The sequence below is a fragment of the Camelina sativa genome, chromosome 8 (assembly GCF_030686135.1).
Source record: "Camelina sativa cultivar CO46 ecotype springtype chromosome 8, ASM3068613v1".
In the NCBI taxonomy this organism is placed as follows: domain Eukaryota; kingdom Viridiplantae; phylum Streptophyta; class Magnoliopsida; order Brassicales; family Brassicaceae; genus Camelina; species Camelina sativa.
In genome coordinates this window covers 11,768,127-11,786,813 of record NC_141887.1, presented here as the reverse complement: position 1 = coordinate 11,786,813, position 18,687 = coordinate 11,768,127, and the positions used below count along the sequence as shown (strand labels likewise).

Genomic DNA, 18,687 nt, shown 5'->3' with positions numbered 1-18,687 from the left:
CCTCTCCAACCAGCAAAGACGTATCCGAACCCCCAGAGGAAACCAAAGAGACGACACCCTTTAGAGATCTGTCCCCCTGCTGCTCAATAACCAACCCCTGCTGCTTAACCTGCTATTTATCCTGAAGAGAACACCGATCCACATCCTGCACTATATCCTTTGTACCCTAAAGCCTAATAGTCCCCACTGAGGCAACACCAACCGTGCCTATTGACGAGGACACGGTCTTCTCCACTACTCTCGCTGAAGGACTGACCAAAATTTGTCCCTCCTCGGCAACATCATCATCGCCTGCAACAGCCCCGTAGACCCAACTCCACCACTACCATCCTGGAACAACGCCTTCTAAGCCCTCTTTTGCTGCCTATACTGCCGCTCTGAATGCCATGTCTCCGAAGGAACCAAACCCATGGATTCCGTTGTAGGAGCAGGAGCAGTATCCAACGTTGCCTCATAGGATCCTTAGAAGCACCTTGTCTGGTACGAGCTGCCTGAGAAGCCCTCGAACCAGAACTCCCCGAACTGCGAACAACCTGCTCATGGCGGGGCTTACCGCCTCCGTAATGTGAACCCTTAGAACCGCCCTTGTTGAAACCAGTTCCCCTCTTGGATTCAGCCAGAACCGGCCCCTTATAGCTCAACAACTGCCCATTATCTTGACCAACCTCTGAGCTGACCCGACCAACAGCAACCGTAGCTCCCTTATTGGACATACGAACTCATCATGACACAAACTGAAGCAAAATTTGCACCAGCCATATAAACGCTCATACTGAAGCTCGACCACCGTGATCTCACCATTGTAAAACTCAATATCTGTCTAAAAAAAAATCGGCTTGAGACCATCAAGAGTAACCTGCACACGCCCTCTATCAATATCCACATCTTTGACAATGCCCAAAGCAGACCCGATATCACGAAAAGTAGGCACTACCGGGGACTGGATAGGCACATCAGTCACCCGAATCCAAAACTTCAGGGACGAGGGAAAAGCTGGATCCACCACCGTAGTCCACCTGACGAGAGACACCATCCAAGATCAAAGTGAAAAGGTTCCTTCTTCAAGACTTCAACAATATCCGACTCCTCCTCGAAGTCGAACTAAAATTTTCCCGAACCCAAATCTGCACCGCCACCTTCCCCTCAACCTGCCAAATCCTTGGCATCATAAGCAACAACGACTTCATATCCTGTTGTTGGGGATTGAAGCAGTGCCCAATGACGGTCTTAGAAGGATAATAATTATGGTTAATTAATTTGGTTAATAAGTATGGTTGTTTTGGTTCAATTCGGTTCTCCATAATGATTATGGTCGAGTCAATTCGAAGTGATTTTCTCAACACTAGAGATACTCGAATCAAATGAGTGATCTCAAAAGTCCCTAAATTTTTTTGGCAAATCTCCTATCTTTCTCTCTATTCTTCATATCTCCTCCTTTTTTAATAAGTGGTGGTGAGACGATTTTATCCTTCTTCATTTTATGATTTTGATTATTATTATTATTTTTTTTAAAACAACAATAATCGAGCTTCTCTTTCGACCCGAGAGACCCGACCTCTCAACCCAGCCGCCGATAAATCGTCCGTCGTCAGAGCTCCTATTGCTGTCGTTCTTCACCAGCTCGTGTTGAATTAAATTACTTTTCTTCACATTAGAGTAACTTTTGGTTGAATTTGTTTTTGATTTGTAAATTTAGAAATTCAATTGGATTTTGATTGAAGAAAGCTTAGCACATTGGATTTTTTACAAAGGTTTATGGGTCGATTGAGCTATCTATTAGATAAGAAAGGGATTTGGCTTTGGATTTCAGTGAATTATGGAGATTAGATTAGAACTCGTTTACCATTCGATTCGATTTTGATAGGAGGAGAGAGAGAGAATGTGGTGAAACTAGTAATACTGGTATGTTTAGTAAAGCTAGTAATACTGATTCATGTAATACAACTAGTAAAACTAGTAGTAGTACTAATTTAGATTTTTTATATTGGTTGGTTTGGCAGGATACAATGTACGAGAACATCATCCTACATTTTAAATTTAAAGGTCGCATGTATAGTATAATGTTCAAGAGAAATATAACATTGTTGATGTTAAAAGCAAGGATATACAAGAAGTTTGGGTTTGTTGAAAGTAACATTCAGTTGTAGTTGAGCTACAAGCCACTACAGGTAGAAACATTGGAACATTGTGAGCTTAATGATGATGAGGATGTTAATGTTTATCTAGACTCCATTAATTATGAGAAGCGAAGATATATGTTGTTTGTGAATGTCATCCCTTCAGAGCCTCAGCCTGAGCAAGTGCCCATAGTGCCAACAGTGCCCACAGTGCCCATAGTGGACCAAAATTCTGTTGGTATGAACTAGCCCTAGGCAAAAAACATTGTATCCATTTACCCGAACCGGAACCGACCCGAAATAACCAATTCGGTTCGAGTTTGGTTATTGCCAAAATAACCGATGGATAATTATTTTCTATATTCGTGAGTATCGGGCCGGTTCCGGTTATTACCCAAGAACCGAATGGGTACTCGAGAACCCGAAACTCTATCTGTAGTTCTTCCCGAACCTTCACCTGTGATGAATCATCACTTTTGACAGCCTGCAATTGCTTTGGATTTTTGTCTTTCTCGACTCAGCCTTGTTCCCGTACGACTACGTACATCTTTGTCATCTCTTATATACCATTGTACCCCTGTCTACCCTAATACAGAAAACTGGAATCCCTAAATAATCTCTCTTCGTCACTGCCGTCTACGTTGTCGAGAAACCAATATTCAGAGGTATGTTTTCGATCTGTTTCATTTCTCTCTTTCTATAGCCCACTTAATCGATTATTAGTTTAACTATTTTTATCATTTATCACTTCTTTCTTCGGGTGTTTTGTTAATCTTAAATTTAGATTTGTAATCTTTGCCTTTGTTGTTCAAGGTTGAAAAAAAAAAGATTTGTAAGCTCTAGCCTCTAGTCTAGGTTACTGTCTATGATGTTCAATGTTCTTGTCTGGTTTGTGCTAAGGTTGAAAAAAGATTTGCCTTCTCTGTTACTGTCTATAATGTTCAATGTTCTTGTCGAGTCGATGTCCTTGAAAAATTGTGTTATGATGGATATTATGTTTGTTGGTTGGCTTAGAACTTGTTGATGTCCTTTATTTTTTTCTATGAATTCTCTTGTTGACTGATGTTCCTTAAGGAAGGAAGATTGTTCTATCTTTTTCTATGAATTCTTTTGTTGAATGGTTCTGTTTTGAAAGATACGAAGTGGTAATACGATGGCAAATCCAGGAAAATAACATAGTTTTACTAGTAATAGATGGCAAATCCAGGAAAATCACATAGTTTTACATAGGTTTACTAGTCTTGGATCTTGTGGTGATTCGGGTGTCAATGTTGTCTACGACATTCCTCTTCTTCTTCTCTCTCCGTTCTGCTACTTCCGAAGTACTCGGTTGCTTGTTTGGTGGATCGACAGGGAGTTCATCATCTTCATCTGCAGGTGCCTACCATGAAACCAAATATAGTTAACATCTTATACTCTAGTATTACCAAGTATTACTAGAGTCTCTTACCTTTGATTTCTTTTCCTCCTTCACATATTCTTCCAACGGTTCTATCCTTTTTTCAAGCCCATCAATCTTGGCCAAAATGTTATTGAACTGAATTTTCATATTCTGCTTCATTGTGTTTAGAAGATCCACCAATTCAATAGTATCTACTCTTGGATGTTCAATGGAGTCTACTTCCTCGATCACCACATTCGCATTGTTTTGTCCTAACCGAGAAGCCACATCTGTTGTGTACATCTCCTCAAATAATACAAATAATCCTCTACGAAGACGCCACATCCAACTAGCAACAACGACATCATGGATATCGTCTTCGTCAACTTCTTCCATGATTCCATTGAGAAGAGGAATTTCTTCATCAATAGATGGCATCACCTAGCAATTTCCTGTGTACACGATTAACTTTAGATACATAACAAACCAATTTATACAAAGGATAAGTAACTGATTTTCAGTTGTTAGGATAACTAACCGTTGTTGTACCAAATTTATCAGTTATTTCCTGAAGAGGAAACCCTTTTTGCCTAGTTTTCTTAAACATTCTCCTGCACATCCTAGGACAGTTTTCATCCGCATCAGGAATTTCTTCAATGTAGTGGTTCCCCAAATTTGGAATTGCCTCAAATAGTAAAAACTACACAATCCACATATAGCTAAAATCAGCTTTAATTATAAGAAATATCAACAACAAAAAAGACTTCAAAGTTTAAAACTAACTCACCTCCAAAGGAATACATAAACCTGGAACAGGCCATAACGCCCCCTCTTTCTTCACAACCCCTCCAAAACGGCTCATTGTATGGGAAATCGATTTTAGCATGTGATCAAATGATAATCTGCCCCAAGAAAAAGTTTTACAAAATTTGAAATCATTCACCACTCTTAGACAAAAATCATCCACACCCATAGCATCTTTTCCCGAGTCTTTTTTCTGGCCTACAATGATGCTTGCTAGAAAGAAGAGGACCGCCATCTTCAACCTATCACGAGAACGATCTGGTTCCATTTCCTCTAGATTTTTTTCACGTTTTCAAGTCTAACCTTTTTTTATTTGCAAAATACTTCATTTTCAAGACATTACTGTCGGCTTGCTTATAATGAAGTGGAAAGCTACGACAGTCTAATCCAGACATCAACGCGTGTTCCCTCAGACTATAACAGATTGGTACACCATTTACAACGAAGAAGGAGCATCCACATTCGCTTCTGTTTCCTCCTCCGATTCCACAACGCGTGTTCCTAAAGGTTGCATCGCTTCTGTTTCCTCCTCCAATTCCTACAACAAAACCAGTTTTACCTAGTTATACCAGTTTACACAAACGAGTTGTACCCATTTCTGCTAGTTTTACACCTGTTAGTTGTACAAGTTCTACAAGTTTTACAAACACTAGTTGTACCAAGTGTTACTAGTATTACACATACTAGTTAAACCCATTTCTGCCAGTTTTACTTAAATTTCAAAAATTCTATTTAATTCCTAATGACAAATCCTAGTACTTACACTTGAATAAATGTGGTCACTTGTGCTTGTACTCCTTCTCGAGTTAGTTTCCGAACTTCCTTCAATATCTTCTTCTCCTTCTCCGTCTTCTCCATCAACGTCTTCTCCTTCTCCGTCTTCTCCTTCTCCGTCTTCTCCTTCTCCGTCTTCTCCATCAACGTCTTCTCCTTCTCCGTCTCCTTCTCCTTCTCCATCATCTTCTTCTTCTCCATTACTTGAATTCAGAGAAGTGGATCCCTCGTTATCTACTCCTTTTTCTCCTTCTTCTTCCACTTTTTCTCCATTAATTGATTTCGGAGAATTCGTTTTATCTCCTTTTTCACTCACAACAATGGATGGTTCCGAAACCGGAATAATTTGCCCAAAGATTGAATCTCTCTCTCCTCCTATTGCCGTCGAAATCGAACCCGACTCTCCTTCTTCTTCCTGATTCACGTTATTCGCTTCTTCACCCACTGGAATTGTAGGTTCCAGAACCCCTCTTTCTTCTTCCACCGGAATAGTTTGTCCCAGATTCGAACATGTCCCACTCGTCTTCTTCAATCAAGAGCTCCTCCTCGGCAAACCGCCTCTTGTTTTCACCATCTTCTTTATTACTTTATCTCGTGATTGTAAGATGAAAACTCTAGTTCTACTTAGTTTTACCCAAATCGATTGATTTGCTTGAAGAAATAGAGAGGAGATAGCGGTTTTTTAAAAATAAAGTGTGAGTAATGTTTAATTTTTGGTTTTTTTCTTTTTTATTTCCGTGTTTGTGAGTTAGATCCGAGTAGGATTTAGTCGGGCGGATATTACCCAGGTTTTCTGTGTAATTATCTTGATTTTTTGGGGATAGCACTGTAAAAAACCATTTTTTTATTTAAAAAAAAAATCAGAAAGAAATAAGATTAAATAGAGGGAGTTTTGAGATTGTCAGAACTCTTTTAGGGACTTTTGAGATGAAAACTCCAAATCAAATAGAGTAAATATTTTCTTAGGGGACTGTATTCAAAACATGATTTTAGAGGACGGTAAAACTCTAACTTAGTATTTCCTTATTATTCAAAACATGATTTTAGAGTAAACACCAACTTGGGGTGTATTCAAAACATGATTTTAGAGTAAACACCAACTTGGGGTGTATTCAAAACATGAATTTTACTCTTCTTCTTTCATTTTCAATAAGGAAACACCAAGTTATTCAACTTAGAATTTTAAAATCTCTTTGTAAATCTCCTGTTATTGAAACTGAGATTTTTATAAAATCAATCAAAATCACTTAAAATCTCTTGTTATTCAAACAACAATTTTTAAAAATCATATGAAATCAACTGTTGTTGAAACATAACTTTATATTTCTTTAAAAACCCATAATAATGATTTTGGGAGATTTTGAGAGATTTTGGATACTTTTTTTACACTAGAAATCCAACTTATAAATGGATACTTTTTTACACTAGAAATCCAACTTGTAAAATCACACTTCTAGAGCCTATATTTGAGATATTTGTTTTACAAAAAAAAACCACTGTAGCAGATGTAAAAAAAAAACTTATCCAAAGAGAGAAAAATCTGAAAACGAATAAAACATAAGAAAATTATGAGCCTTTCAATCCATTCATATATATGTTCTTCTCCTTCCTCTTTCTCTTGTTTTTTTATAGGAATGTGGGCCTTCTTCTCTCTTCTAGAAAGTACGACAGAAATTTCCTTTTCACTTTTTCCTTTTTCTCTTCTGACATTTTTCTCTTTCTTTTCCAAGGAATCTTATTTTCATTTTTTAGATTATGTTTTTCTTCATTATATACATAAAATGTCTTGATTTTTCCACTATATGCAAAAGATTGGTAATAAAGGAGATGAACTATACTGGATCCCTTTGATACTCATCAAATCCTTTTTTTTCTGAAGTCTTTTAAAATCACCCATCAAAATCCCTTAGAATCTCATCAAATCACAAAACAAAATATTTAACAACTACTTTAAATATCCTAAAAACTTTTATTAAACCTCTCAAAAACCTAAATTTCCTAAATCCCATAAAATCCTCTAAAATCATGGTTTCAATACATCCCCTCAATCTCTGAATTTCTCTCATTGTTTGTCATCTTTTTCCTGAGCACTCTTATTATAAGCTAGCAAGTTTATTATCTTTCCTCTTAGATCAGAAAATAAAGAAATATGATTATGGTGTAGTCGATAATCACCTATCACTTCATTCTTATTTCGTTAGTTACTCTTCTCGGTGAAGCCTACGACTCGTCTCGATACACTATAGCCAAAAATCTCAACCATCCAATCCATTTAAACAATTCTAAATGTATATATTTCCATCTATTATGGTAGTTTCTTTTCAGAAAAATCTTAACATATAAAATAATTGTAATTTAAAAAATGTTAAATACTGAAATGACTAATTCAAAAGCTGGAACAGACAAGATGAAAGTTTCGAATGTTTTAGTTACTTGAACTTGAATAGCCAGCCATGTACGATAAAAAACTATTCTTAAATTTCTTGACTATTAGTTTTCATATTGTCAAAATGTCAGGATAACTATTTGTTGGCGAACCGTATGTGTACAAAACTACAAATCCTTTGTTTTGTTTACTTCTTTTACGGATGATCGATGCCTTATAGATAAACGAGAACTTGTTAGAAATATCCATTTTGGGATATCCTTTTCAAAAATATTTTTTTTTTATATTTTCATTTTTATCCTTTTTTATATAATTGTAATATATTAATTAATTTTTAGAATTATTTTTTAGATTTATGTTCTTTATTTTACATTTAGGATATAGTTTTGAGGAGGAGTGAAACAACCCGACCCGTTTTTTTTAAATAAATAAAAATAAATAATAATAATAAATAAACTCGACTAGTGGTCCCATACCCACTAGTCACCTAACCACAATCACAATCAAACAGCGGAAATATCCAATATCAAACTCCAACAATAATTCAATAACAAAATAACCAATAATCAAATATAACAATAATCCAATAACCAATCATCAGAAAACATGAAACCAACAACCTAGCAATGTTTCTAATGACCCAATTCTAGCAACCTAGCAATGCAAGACAACATCCAATCGAGTCCCTAGAACATCCTCCTCTTCATTGCCTTGATTACACGATCACACTTTGCCTTTACCTGCACCACAAATACATATTGCAATGCATGAGTATTTAATAAACATTCAGTAAGGCAATCCTCCCATCTATTGGGCTATACACACAAACAATAGAGACATATCTAACCATCAACCAACAATCAACAATCAACAATAACAAACCAGGACCCTGCATCGACCGACACCAACATGAATCGACCGACACAAAGGTTGCATCGACCGACACTCGCACTGCATCGACCGACGCACGCTGCACATAACACGAAAACCCTAGGTTTTACGCGCTGTCCTTGCACTTGCATCGACCGATGCACATGCCGAGCATCGTGTTTCCTCGAAGCTTCTCGCCGGATCTTTGTTCCTGCAACCACAACACTCGATCCCAAGCCACAAGAAAGCTTCCCAACGTCCCAAATAACGTACTAACAAGCCAAACAACACATAAACAAGCAGATCAGAGAAATCTCTAGCTTAGATAAGCCATGGTCATGCACTTACCTTTGCCAAGACGATTCTGACTCTAAAACGCAAGATCTACACTCCTAGCAAGCTCCTACAACTTCCTAAGCCTAAAATCTCACCAGGAAACACCAAAAACTTCCTTGAATCTCCCAAGAACGCTTAAGAACGGTTAAGAACTCTTTTCTCTCTTGTTTTCTCTCAAAAGCGGCCAAATCCGTCGAATGAGACAAAAACCCGACTGAAGGGTTTTCCTAACCCAAAACGCAGCGTTTAACTTAAGTCAAACAGCAGAAAAACAACCTTGCATCGACCGATGCACTATATGCATCGACCGATGCAATCCCCTAAACCGAGATTTCGGTTTGCGGGTGTTATAGGTAGGATTTAATATTTGGAATTTATGGCTTAGAATTTAATTATTTTATACAAAAAACGGTATTTTTGAAAATGTACATGAAAGAGTATTTTTGAAAAGTGACAAAAAAAAATGTTTGTTTTTGAACGCTCTTGTCACCAACTTTTATAATGAACAGAAGAAAAACATTAACAATTTTCACATAATTGTTTGATCAGTTTCAGTTTATTAAGTTTTTTTAAAGCTCCTTACGTATTTACGTTACTAAAATTCACATTTGATATATCTCACCAACAACAAATAGAAGGAAAAAGTATCTTATTTTATGGAACCAACAGTACGCTGATAAGTTCGAAACATTATATTTTTTGGTATACTGTTCCAAATACTTTATCTAATCTGGATGGAATCCAAGGCTTCACATTCTTTCTCAAAAGTGTACGAAACCTTTCTCCTTCAAGGACTCAACGGTCTCCTTGATGCTAACCTTCAAGGGTATGTAGTATATGCCAAGGCTCTTTATTTTCTCTTTCGACACTTGATACATCGGCATGTATGGATTCTCATCCACACACTTGTCCATTATTATGAGACAAAAGCCTATTAGAAACCAGAAACGACCACCAGGACTGGGCATGTTAATATATTTAGAAATATTTTACCTTCCGGAGAGTGGGACGTTTGGGTAAAGCTCATGCCGAATGCTAACAATCTCGGAGTAGTGAATGACTCTCTCGACCATACAGTAACGTCTGTTAGCTGAAGGGACCTCAAATGATTGGATGTGCGCATTGGCTACGTCTTTAACATTAAGCCATCCGAAACTCGAGTTGGGGAAAGTCTTTGCACCTGCTTATTATATAAAGACATGAACTCAAAACTGGTTCTCTAACATTTGATAAAAGGTCGTCATGTGTTTTGCTTACCATTAATTAAGTTGAGTTGAGTATAACAGCAGCACTCATGTTCAGATTTTGTTGTAAGAGAGGACCGATCATCATTGCCGGGTTAATAGTAACAATTTCTAAGCCTCTCTCTTTAACGAGTTTCCAAGCAGAATCTTCGGCCAAGGTATTGGATAGAAAATACCACATCTAAGTCCAGTATAAAAAGCAACAACATTTAGTTTGAACTTGAAGAGCCTAACGTTAATTACATGACATATGGATAATGAAGGGACAACTAGTCATATATAGTAGATGGCAACAAAATAAATTTACATCATAATCGAAGTTTCAACAGACCTTAGAGGCCTCACAAAACTCAGGGTCATAGAACCAAGTTTCATCGACAGTTACATCAGACGTGCTTGGTTTTCCATTGTAATTAACAGCTGCCATGGAGGAGGTCACAACAACTTTTTTAAAGGTGGATGCTTTGGCGCACGAATCGAAAACGTTAAGTGTCCCCTTGACCGCAGGATCAATAAGTTCAATCTCAAATGGGGATACAAAGTTAAGATCCAAATTAATCCACAAAATAAAAAAGCAAGCAAGTTTGAGGATATATAAGATAAGAACCTGTGGGTCTTTGACATCATAAATTACACACACATAGTGGTACAACCACTTAGGAGGTTTTTAGGATCAATGCTAAGTGTTTAGGAAGTATTTTTGGACAAAGATTATGTAAGAATATAAGAAAGATCTTTATACAAGGGAATAAACTTTATTTATTGAAACACTCAAAGGGATTACAAGAACTCTTAAGACTCTTCCTCAAACTCACTCACTTCAGCTTGTATGAGACTCTTCACCAAGCCTTGGTATTTATAGTACAAATCTTAGGGAATATTACATAGAATATTCCTTAAGCTTTATTTTACAACCCTCTATTTATTCAACTCTCTACTTTATTTTACAACCCTCCATTTATTCAACTATCTCACAACCATATGTTTCACTATCATATATTACTCACTTATTACTTATTCCCCCTGTCTCCAAAAGAGAGGCGACGTCTATCTTATCTGTTGTCGTCTTCTTCACTGTCTGAAGCGACTTCTGTGACGTAGATCTTTTGGCCTGGAATGTATCGTTTTATCTTGTACTTTTTCCCTTCAACTCTGTAGACTGGATGATCTGGATTTGATTGTGGCCACGCGTATTGATCATGGAAGCCTGCAAGCACTTGTCGTATTTCTTCAGCGAATCCTAGCAGGTAGACGTGTCTGTTGTGCCAGTGAGATGTGTGAGGACAAAGAAGATTAGGGTCAACTTCAGATTCATTAAATCCATTCAATAATGCAATTTGCTTTGCACGTTGATGGAAATTCCCCGAGGCAAAAGCATCATTATTGTAGCTTGTCTCCACGTTCGCATCATATTTCTTTAGAATAATGATTTCTCCGTCTTGTTCTTCTTGGATGGTAGTAATCCTGAACGTGACAAGTATATCCAACTCAGGCTGTGCACGAACATGTTCTTGCCACCAGGTAACATCGTGGAATAATGTGAGCCATTTGTATAATAATTTGTAATGCGCCTTCCGTCTGGTTAATATGCATTTCGCCAAGTACTGGAGCAGTTGACTTTTATGGATGAGGACCGCAATAGTGTAAAGATCTGCCATGTACCAGAGTAGGAGGTATGCTTCTATAGGAAACCGGCTATAATGAGTAGGGTTCATATGAATGGTGGTAAGGAAGGGATAGGCCGGGTGGTAAGGGAGGCCAAGAAGTGGACCCTGATCAAGACCATACCGGTGTATATAGAGCTTTAGAAAACCATGCATTGTCTCAATCCCTCTGTAGATCAATACATTGTCGAGTAACGATTCCCTTATTCCATGCGGCATATCGGCAATCATTTTCCGCAGATTATCTTCTGTTGGATTGCCTGGACTGAGGGTGTATATCATGGGTACTATTGACGAGATTTGACGCTGAGTTCTTGAAAGAAAATCTGGGAGGAAGTTGTCTTTTCCTTTGATGTGTTTAACATCGAATTTCCACTGGGAAAACCAACTTGCCCACCTGAGTAACTGAGCTTGTGGTAACATCTTCTGCTTGAACTGAATCATTTTTTGGAAAGGAGGACAGGTCCATTTCGATGAGGAAATGTTGGCCCACCAAATGAAACTCAAATTATTCTATTCCTCTTTTGACAGCGAGTATCTCCTTGTAAGTAGAATGATAGTGTTTTTCACTATCTTTGAAGACTCCACTTTTGTAGCCACAAATATGTCTTTTCCCTTTTTCGTCTTCTTCTAAGAGTACTGCTCCCCAATAGCAATCACTTGCGTCTGTCTGCAGAATTCTTCTTCCCTTTGATGGGATTTTTAGAGCTGGTAAGGTTGTGGAAATTTTCTTCAATTCTTTCACTGCTTCTGTGCATTTCTGGCTCCAAGGAGGGGCATCTTTCTTGAGTTGAGCAGAGAGAATCGATCTATGTTTTGCAAGACCATGAATGAAATCCGCCATATAGTTAACAATCCCCAAAAACTGTTGGACTTGCTTGAAAGATAATCTTTCATCTGGAAACTCATTGAGCTGGGTGGCAATGTGAGGTTGGAGGTAGTATTCTCCCTTGGATATGTGCATTCCTAAAAAATCAATCTCCGTTTCTCCAATCACCATCTTCTTCTCTGATAACATAATACCGTATTTCTGTATGATATCGTGGAATTTTGCCAGTAACGAAGTGTGGGAATCTATGTTTGAGGAGAATAGCAGAATATCGTCGATATACACCAGTGCATTTGGGAGGATAGGCTCGAATATCTTGATCATAGCTTTTTGGAACAGTGAAGGAGCTACCTTAAGTCCAAAGGGCATGACTTTCCCGTGGTAATGGCGATCTGGTACACGGAATCCCGTCTTTGGTCTGTCTTCTGGTTTGATTCCAAGCTGCCAAAATCCTGCTTTTAAGTCAAACTTGGAGAAGATTTGTGCTTGCGGGAGTTTTTGGAATAACACTTCTCTCTTTGGCAAAGGAAACTTGTCATCGGCAAGGAAATGGTTGAGTGGTTGATAGTTGATGACCAATCTGAGTTTTCCTCGCACCTGTTCAGCCCGTTTGTTGACGTAGAATGCTTCGCATGCCCAAGGTGAAGTGGTCTTCTCAATGAGATCTTCTTTTTGGAGTTGGTCAATCTCTTCGAGTGCAAGATTGTAGTGATCTGGGTTCATTCCTGGGTGACTTGCTTTAGTTGGGTTGATATCTTCATTCTTCTTGAAAGGTAAGGATATGAAAAAATCTGGATTCTTCCATAAAGGAGATGAGCACTTTGTGAGAAACTCCGAATGAGAGGTGGCGCAAGATGTCTTTGCTATTTCTTCTTTTATGGGATTAAGCATCTCCATAGGGTATAGATGAGACACCGTTGTCCAAGGTAGCAGCTGATTTTTGTGCTTGAGACCTTTTGGGTGCCACGAAACTCTCCGAAGACTATGGAGGATATCAAATCCAAGTATAAAGTCCTTTCCAGGGAGTTCGGAACCAAATACTTTGGATTTAATCATGTATCCGGGGAAAAGGTGGATGTATATTGGCTTGCTGATAAGAGAGATATGGAATATCTGGTCGTTGGCTGCTTTGAAAGCGACTGAACATGGATTCCAATGTGAGGCTGGGAGGAGATCTGGTTTGATGATGGATGAGGCAGCTCCGGTGTCAAAATAGGCAATAACCGGTATTGGTTTATCATACTTGTTTGGGAAGATGTAGATCTTGGCATTTGGAGATGGTTGGGTTAGATACAACAATTCTTCTTGATGTGATTGTTCTATATTGCAGAAATCGAATGTGTAGAGGTCAAACAACATGAATTGGTCGTCTTTATCGCTTTCATCTCCAGTATCCTCTTCTGAAGATTCATCTTCAAACTCCATACCCATTGCAAGAATATCATCAGTTGGTTCATCATCAAGGGAAAAGATGGATTCAATATCTGAGTCGTCAATATCTTCAACTTGTGCCAAGTAGCCAAGGAGGTTGTCTCTCTTCTTCTTGTTAGGACACTGTTTCGCATAATGTCCCTTCTTCTTGCAGATGTAACATCTGTCTGATTTTTTGAAACCTCTTTGAGTTTTCTTCCTAAAGAATTTCCATTTCTTTCTAGAAGATAACTTTGGATATTTCTTCTGCCACTTGCTTCTATAGCTTTTTTCTTTTCCATGACTTGTAGAACAATGGCATTTCTTTTCTCTGCATTTGATACTGAGTTCCGGCCGATCACATGCTTTTCCTAGAAGTTTTTCTTGTTCCTGAAGCTGTTTGAAAAACTTCTGGTGGTTGCATAGCTTTTCAAGGGCTGCCAGAGAAATTTGATATATTTCTCCGAGTGAAGCTTGATTGAGAGGCATATTCTTGAGAGACAATACCCTTGACGTTTCATTTCCAAGTGGTTCTGGAAGTGAATTCAGGTACGCCTGTTTGAGGTTGACATCATCTATTCCATTTAGGGCATATAATCTCTTTGACATCCGCTCATAATGTCTTTCAAGATACTTCCTCTTGAAGGAACAGCATTTCATGCTAAGATATTCTTCTCTTGCTTGGATAGTATAGTGATCCCATGTGCCGAGAAATTCATTATGAATGTGTCCCACCAAAGCATCGATTGTTGGAGATTGTCGGATTTGTAATTGTCGATATTGACCTAGGCTTATCCACCATTGCCTGAGACGTCCTTGGAATTTAGCCACCAGTTTATCAATCAATGTAGGTAAAGTGGCTCCTGGGTTAAGTTGTTGTTCTGTTAGCCATGCATGCATCTCATATACTTTGTCACGCCATTTTGAAGGGGGAACATCATCAAAAGAGAAACCCTTATGTGGTTCTGTACTAAACCGCGGATTTCCTTCTGTCTGGTCTCGTCCAGTTTCTTGGGTTTCTTCATATACGTTTCCACCTTCACTCTCTATGTCTTCTTCAACCACAGCAGGTGAAGCCATCATAAAATGTGGGATCATGGCCTCATCATTCTCATCTTTTAATGTTGTTGGTACCTTATTCATCATACTTCCTTGAGAAAGTCTTTTTTCTTGTTTTGCGACCTTCTCGAGAAAAACAGTGATTGGATTAGCGTGCTCCACCATGAATTGCATTTTGCTGGCTTCGGGTTGGTCTTGAGATTTTGATGTCTCGGTAAGCGGTTTGGGTGGTTCAAGTATGGCTTCCTTCCCTGGTCTTTTTTCTGTTGGCTTTTTCTTTTTGGTAGACTGTTGTTCATAGAGAACTTTTGTTGGTAAGAAGGAGGATGCTCCAAAAATACTTGGGTCTTGGGAAAAAGATAAAGATTGTGTTTGGGCTGTGTAACGTGGTGTGTAGATGGGATATGGTGTAAAAAGGTCATATGGAGTTGGTGGTTGAGTTTTGGGTTGGTTTTGTAAGGAGTGTAATTGAGCTTTAAGGGACTTTAGTTCAGACTCTTTTAAGAACATGAGGGGAGAGTTCATGGAGACAGTAGTTGCAAGGTGGAGAAGTTCTTGGTGGAGAGAGATTATCTTTTTGGTGAGTTCTTTAATGGAAAGGTCCATGATGGTTACCTTTTTGTCAATCTGACTTAATAGATGGTTTTGGGTTACGGCGTTCTCCGACTGCCAGTTTAACGTTGCTTCTGCGGCACTGATCTGCTTTACTGAACTATCTGGATTCTTAACATTTGGATTCCGGATTTTCCATGAGTGCTTTATATTGCTTTCTTCAAACTCCTTGGATGGAAATGGTGAATCCTGCTGGGATGGGGGTCCGAACATGTAACTTAGTTGTACCTCTTCTTTTTCAGGTGTTGTGGGAGTTGAGCCACCTGAATACAATACATAGTATTCAAAATTCTTACCACTTGGTTCTCCGAGAAGGCCAACTTGTGGATCTCCAGACTCAAATCGTTCTTTGAGAATTTGTTGTGTAGTTTTCTTTTTTCTCCTACGCCTTGGGGTGTCATCATCATCTGAACTATTCATCTGACAGTGTTGGCAATCGCAAACATCAAAGAATTTGTGGCCTGTTTCATCTTGGAAAGCGTAAATGGGATCTCCCAACGAATCAAAGGATGAGATTGGAACACCATCTAAACGTGGATTGATCTCCAAGGTTTGAGTGTCTTCAAAAGGAGTAATTGTATTGATTTCTGTGCAGAAAGCCGTTGGTCTTGACTTTTCTTCTTGTTGCTTGAAGGCAATCTCTACAGCTCCATCTTTTCTCCTATGAATAGAAGAGTCCACCGATTGTATTGGGGTACTCCGGTCATGGAGTTTTTCGTAATTGGTAACCCATGATTCTGGAAGTAACTTGACAAGCTCATCTCTAGGAATATGTCTAGGAATATGGATGCAAGACGGGCTATGCTGTGACTCCAATTGTATGAGTAGTGCATCTTCAGTGTCTCTTGGGAGACTTAAGTCCATTGCATGATTTTGGACTCTGTACGCCATTTGATGGTGAAGTGTTGCCGCATAAGTGTTTCCAATCTATGGAGCGCCTGTGATTTGCAGCTGGATTTGCATGTTCTGATATATTTGAGGGTCTTCCAATGCCACGTTGAAATTTGGGAAGAGGGTGACGAAAACAGTACCAACGTTTAGTGTTGTCTGGATAGTTGCAATACAAGCATGCTGGTATTCCTTGTATCGGGTGTCAAGGAGAGCTACCCGTGCTACAACTGGTAAGCCTTTTCTGCCATGGAGTGTTAGCGCCAAACGTATTGCTCCATAGTGAAGATGAGTATATCCTTGAGTTCGCCAATGATGTATCATGCCTTCATTGATTCTGAGGGGAATCATCTGTTCTGTTTCTGTCGCCGGGATAAGGTGTTGTTCTAACGGAGAGGCTAGAACAAGCTCCTTTGCATTATGTTTGTTAGGGACAAACACCTGTCGAATGACTTTTGGAAAAGTGGAATTTGGTTTGGTGAAAGCTTTGTAAGGATTAAGTAATGGGAGTTGGGTAATAGGAACTTTGCTATCATCACTCACATACTCTATTTCATATAAGTAATCAATCTTTTTAGAAGTTGATCATCGAAAAGAAGGGGTTTTAGACAAAGAAGATGAACTTTCCATAATATAGGATAGAACCAGAAACCAAGACAGAATACTATAACTCTCTTCTAACCATTGAAGTAATAACAATCCATAAGTTGTCTCCCTGTTTTATTTTACATACCACGAATATAGAGAAATCAATCAAGAGGTGCTTAGCTACGCAAACCGAGGCAAACCTATTGCAACATTAAAAGCCTCAAGGTACTTCGAGCATTACAACCTCATAGAAATTTTCCTCCATACCGTTTTTTCTTAGCATAGTTAGATTTCTGATGTGGAGGATCCATTAATATGGCAACCACAGAGCATACTTTCTTACTAGCATGGTAGAAGACAACGTCATGGCGTATTACCTCTCTGGAAGAGAAGAGCTAGAGTTTAGACTGTCATGGCTCTGATACCAAAATTACACACACATAGTGGTATAACCACTTAGGAGGTTTTTAGGATCAATGCTAAGTGTTTAGGAAGTATTTTTGGACAAAGATTATGTAAGAATATAAGAAAGATCTTTATACAAGGGAATAAACTTTATTTATTGAAACACTTAAAGGGATTACAAGAACTCTTAAGACTCTTCCTCAAACTCACTCACTTCAGCTTGTATGAGACTTTTCACCAAGCCTTGGTATTTATAGTACAAATCTTAGGGAATATTACATAGAATATTCCTTAAGCTTTATTTTACAACCCTCTATTTATTCAACTCTCTACTTTATTTTACAATCCTCCATTTATTCAACTATCTCACAACCATATGTTTCACTATCATATATTACTCACTTATTACTTATTATTATAACAAGGGGAGGCAGTGTGGAAAACTCCTTCGCAGCCATCAATGGCAGAGTCGAATGATCCTTCAACCAAAAGATCTGCTTTGAACAAGTGAAGTCTCTCCTTGGCACCTTCCAGTGAGACTAAGATGTGAATCAACAAACTATTACAATAAAAATCTAAAACTATGATTTGTGCATGCAAAGCATACTTGATTGGTATAGAATCCCTAGAGCGAAGCGAATAAATGTGAAGGGTAAGAGAAGAGAAGAGAATAAGAGGGTACAAAACTGGGATCTCGGACGGATGCCTTAACGGTGTAGCCACGGCTGAGGAGGAACTTGACGAGCCATGAGGCGATATAACCAGAGGCTCCTGTAACACACACCACTTTACCTTCACCACTGTTCGCCATGGTTCTTGAAATGTGCTCTCCTTTTGTTTCTGTGTAATTAAGAGGAAGGGACCAAATGAATAATGACCAATGTCTCTTATAGTTTCCTTTATTTGGTGTTCTTATTTTATCCGCTTTGATTTTATTTGCCTTTTTAGTGGTCAACATAAATGGTTAGGTGGCGAATGCATACTTTTTGGTTATCAAATTCAATTTCATTTATAATTTTAAAACTATTATTATTACTCTAAAAAATATATATATATATATATTTTTTTTTAATTTCCATGAGTGTCAATTTGACACGGGAAACACTACCCGTGCTGCAAATAATCATGTCCTGCCTATTTCGTCTGGTATTAGTTGGTGTGTTATATTTATTTCCTTATTATGTAGTAATCTATAATTATTTCTTCTATAGGATATAAAATATATATGTTTGATAAAAAATTTGAAAATAATCACCATTTTATTTTTGTATGTTGGTAAAATATTGTAATGAATATAATAAATTGGAAGTATTAGGATTC

At 38.1% G+C, this 18,687-nt stretch overlaps 1 protein-coding gene and 1 pseudogene across 1 annotated transcript; both read right to left on the bottom strand.

The window, feature by feature from the left end:
* Positions 1–9,657: 9,657 nt before the first annotated feature.
* LOC147939965 (phenylacetaldehyde reductase pseudogene) lies at positions 9,658–10,339 on the bottom strand (annotated as a pseudogene).
* A 1,730-nt stretch (positions 10,340–12,069) lies between these two features.
* Positions 12,070–18,233, bottom strand: LOC147939964 (uncharacterized). The gene has a single exon (XM_087460385.1). The coding sequence runs from the start codon at positions 16,375–16,377 to the stop codon at positions 12,085–12,087; it is 4,293 nt and encodes a 1,430-aa protein (XP_087316511.1). The 5' UTR covers positions 16,378–18,233; the 3' UTR covers positions 12,070–12,084.
* Between the last annotated feature and the right edge of the window lie 454 nt (positions 18,234–18,687).

Bases quoted from the DNA above. Each gene is read 5' to 3' on its own strand.
- LOC147939964 (XM_087460385.1), bottom strand. From the start codon at position 16,377: ATGGCGTACAGAGTCCAAAATCATGCAATGGACTTAAGTCTCCCAAGA.